Source organism: Rhagoletis pomonella, unplaced genomic scaffold, assembly GCF_013731165.1.
Source record: "Rhagoletis pomonella isolate Grant_MI unplaced genomic scaffold, Rhpom_1.0 Rhpom_scaffold_00004, whole genome shotgun sequence".
NCBI lineage: Eukaryota > Metazoa > Arthropoda > Insecta > Diptera > Tephritidae > Rhagoletis > Rhagoletis pomonella.
In genome coordinates this window covers 60297865-60302168 of record NW_023458558.1, presented here as the reverse complement: position 1 = coordinate 60302168, position 4304 = coordinate 60297865, and the positions used below count along the sequence as shown (strand labels likewise).

General features: G+C 43.9%; 1 protein-coding gene across 1 annotated transcript in view; it reads right to left on the bottom strand.

Moving 5' to 3' along the window:
• Positions 1–2317: 2317 nt before the first annotated feature.
• LOC118738279 (zinc finger protein 1) overlaps positions 2318–4304 on the bottom strand; it is a 104722-nt gene continuing 102735 nt past the window's right edge. The window contains exons 4-5 of the mRNA XM_036469203.1: positions 2629–4302; positions 2318–2532 (exon numbers count right to left, since the gene is read on the bottom strand). Of these exons, the coding sequence (XP_036325096.1) occupies positions 2339–2532; positions 2629–4302 (1868 nt within the window). The 3' untranslated portion in view covers positions 2318–2338. The remainder of the gene's footprint in view (positions 2533–2628; positions 4303–4304) is intronic.

Below are 4304 nucleotides of genomic sequence, written 5' to 3'. Positions count from 1 at the left end.
ACGTCTGCTTTAGCAGAAACATTTAATATATAAATTTCTATGGTAGCACCTACATAGCAACGCATGAAAATGTAAGACAGTTGTATGGATTTTGACTTCTTAGCGTAAATTTCAAAAGCACGCACGTGTTGGAATACGCATGCTATGGACATCCGCCTTAAGCGATATTTGAAAAATTTTATTTTTTTTTAAGTAAGTGGCATTTGTTGTTTGGTAAGAATACTACATACAGTAGTATGCGTTAGTATGGTGAATTTCCTTGTACTCATGTACTGATGCAAAATTGCGGCACTTTTTGTTCTAAAATTAAAAAAACAAAAAAAAAATTGTACTGGAAAATTTTGTAAACTTAAAAAAAATTATTCCCCTCCTGCGCAAGCATTAATTTTTGCAAACTTTTTTAGTACACCTAAAATTTTTCAGAAAAATTAATAAACAATAATTTGGCTCTCTAAATTTTGACGTGATTGCTAAAATACCCAGCCCTACTTTTTTCCTACTGTCTGAAGAACTTTCTATCAATTCGATTGCTTGAGTTCCTTCAATTTTAACGCAAAATTCAAAATTTTGCGCGAAAATTTGGTTTGAGTAACAACTAAAAATAAAACACCAAAATTAGTTAAAACGTAAAATACTTCTTTTCTCCATTAATTTAAACTTAAAAATAATAATAATAATAATAATTAAATGCTTAAACTGAAACGTAATTTCGAAACGAGTATTCATGTGGTACTGGCTAGCGAGGTTGCCAGTGAATATAAGAAAATTTACAAAAAAAAACCAGAAAGTGGAAGAACTTATTTTATGCTCTGAAAAAGTTGAAACTAAAAAATTAATCATAACAATAAAGGGCTCATTCAAACACTACAAAAGTTTACAATAAAATTAAAAAATAATAATTAACGATCCTAATAAATTCGTTACAACGAAAGGTTTTTAAATTGCTTAAAGAAGTTGAATAGTAACGATTCTTAATTTAGGAATCCGAAAATGACCGGCAGAAATATGTATGTACATATATGTTCTTTACAAAAGCAGTTATCATTCGATTACACATTTTTTTTTGTTATTAAAAAATATGTACGCGTATAATCGCAACGAGCTTCTGTGCCTGCACAAAATTATTTAAAATGATATTTTTTAAACTTTTCGAAACTCTATTTTAAATCAAATACAGTTTGTATAAAAAATAAAGTAAACAATACTCGCTTGATTGTTGAATCACTACATACATACATATATATGCACTATGTAATTTCGAAAATGCAATGAAAATTATTCAGCTAAACATTAATTAAATTCGATCTTAAGTACGCGCTTAAGTGAGGAATTCCCTTTTGTGTCTTATAAATTCATATTGACTGGTTTTCTTTGCAGAAAAAATTATTCGAATTTGCCTGCGCTTACAAAGCTTTGCATATTTTTTTAACGATCGCTGACTAAGTTTATTTTTGTTATTCAGCTGGATAATATTTCCATTCAGCTAAGCGTCCTATAGACATTGAGAGCACTGCGTGTGCTACCAGCGTATTCAGCTGTAGCTATAATGATTCAGCCACATTTCGTTTGCCGTTCACACTAACTCAGCCACATTTGGTCGTCTATTCAGCTACTACATTGACCATCAATTCAGCAGACCCATTTTATTGTTGAAAAAATCAAAATATGGCTGGCGTTGATTTGTATGTGTGGGCGGCATTGTTTGCATCGATGGCGGACAACTGAAGCGCGGCGGCGGCGGCAGCGGCATCAGTCCTGTGTCCCCAATATGGTTAGCCTGTTGATGATATAACGGCGCATCGCCAATATTCAGATGCGGCATGTTGTGAGCGCCATGCAAGAGTGGCGGCGGTGGCAACGAAGGCACCGCCGGTGAACGATGATGTTGTTGCTGTTGTTGCTGGTGCTGCTGCTGCTGTTGAAATTGCTGATTGAGTGATGGCGGCAAGATGGCACCCATTCCACCACCGTTCAACGGTGGCCAAGCCATATGCGGCGGTGGCGGCGGCGGCGGTGGTGGCGGCAACAAGTGTTGCGCCTGCAAGCGTTGGTGAAATTCATTTTGTTGTTGTTGCTGTTGTTGTTGATGCTGCAGCTGCTGGTGGCGCTGCTGATGACGTTGCTGAAAGGCTGCGGCCGCCATTGCAGCTGCCGCTGTTTGTTGCTGGTATAACGTGCCATTAGCGTGACTGGCGAATTTTTTGCGAAACTCAACGATATTCAGCAAATTTCTCGAAGCGGCCGCGGAATTTCGTCTATGCGTTGCTTTACTGGCATTCGAAGGCGTTGTTGTCGATTTTGTAGAGGCGGATGTTGGATGCGCTGAATTGTCGTTTACCTATTCCCTGTAGGGTTTGCAATACGAATAACGGTGATTCATATGCTGACTATAGGAACCGGAATGGGAGAATCGTTTGAGGCACTTGGTGCATTGAAATGGCTTTTCGCCACTATGCAGCCGCTTATGTTCTGTCAGATGATGTTTATGCTTGAAAGCCTTCGGACACTCCATGCACTGGTAGGGGCGTTGACCTGTTGAAGAGATGAAAAAATTTAGCGGTCAGTATAACGGCAATAACTTCGTACTATGTACTCTTAAGGGGCGCAAGTTGGCGCGCTCATGCTCACCGGAATGCTCGTACTTGTGTCTCGCCAGCGAGCTTTGTTTGGCGAACGCTTTGTCGCACTGATCACACACAAAGGGCAAGTCCGGGTCACCGGCATGTCCGTGCGTTTCTGCTTTGGGTCGCTTCGGTTTCGGCAACAAGCCGCTGGAAATGTAGTCGTCGTCGTGTGAGATGCGCGAATCATCATCGCGCCAAGAGCGCTTCTCTGAACCACCTGGGCTAAGGCTGGTGCCGCGATAGTCGGGGAATTTAATACTGTTGATCAGCGGATTGCACGCATACTCGCCGGGTGTCATGCGAAAAATAGCCTCCATTGGCATTAGGTTGCGCTGGGCGCCGGTAGGCAGCATATATGGTGGCAGATGACCGGCGAGCGAGGCTGAGAAACCGTTATTGTTGTTGTTGTTACCGTTGCGCGTTGTAAGCGGTTGCTGCTGTGGCAGCGATGGCGCTTCACTGGGCGAAGGCGTTTGTCGTTGGAAGTGTCGATTTGGATGCGGTGCGCCAAAATAGAATGCCGCTTGCTGTTGTTTGATCGACTGAGGCACAGAGGTGGCGGAAGATGGAGACAGCGAAGAGGGTGGCGACATCGAAGCAGACAATTTACGACTCAAGTTAATGGCTTCGTTGAGATCACAGCCGTTGACGTTTTGCATTGGTGCAATGCCGTATAGCGGTGAATGTTGTTGTTGCACACCATTGCGCTTCGCCGAAATGGGCCAATCGCGCTTCAGCGACAAATCCAATGGCTGTTCTTCGCCGGTGCGGCCGCTGACTGGCACTGAAGCGCGCTCCAGCGCTGCAACAGCCGCATCAGCTGCAGGCAAAGGGAAAGGTAATTTGCCATTAGCTTGCTGATAGCTTTGCAGCTTACGCTCACGTGAACGATTGTTCTGAAACCAGACTTGTACGACGCGCGCATCCAGCTGCAGACGCGCGGCTATTATGCGGAACTCTTCGCGGCTGGGGCGCGCATTGATGGCGTAGTGTTGCTTCAGCTGCTGTTGTTGTTCTTCAGTGATGGCAGTGCGTACACGTACCTTACGCTCGCTACTTTCGCTGTTACAATCATTGCGGGAAGAAGAATCGCGTTCATCCTGATAGTCCTCGGCGTCGCTGGAATGCAATAGAGAAGTGATTGATGTGCCTGACTGTTCGGCAGCGTCATCCGAACTATGCTGTGGTGGTCTAAGTGCCTGTGGCTGTTTCAGTTCCTCTTCAACTTGCGGCTGTGGCTGACGCTCTGGCTGCGGCTCTTCGTAGTGCTGCTGCATCTCTTGCTTGATGTAACCGCAGAGCACCTTTTCGTGTTGCACGAGCTCGGTTTGATGATTAAATTGCGTATCGCAACGTCCACAGCGTAGCTCGGGCGGGCTGGCTATACTCAAATCGGCATTCGTGACCTTCTCTACTTTGTTGGTAGGCGTAGACGTTTCCATTGGTCGTGATTGCTCAATATCGGCGGTATTGTCTAACTCTTGTTTAATCGCAGGCTCTGGAGAATCGTTTTCTGCCTGTTGGGCTTGTTCCTCCTCTGCTGGAGTGGCAGGACTACTCTGTTCTAACTTGATCGGTGGCACTGTCTCTTGCTCAACAGACTCTGCTGTGGCAGATTCCTCTAAAATGGAATCATTCTGTATGTTTTCTGCCTCCTTTGGCGACTCTGCGCGATCTTCT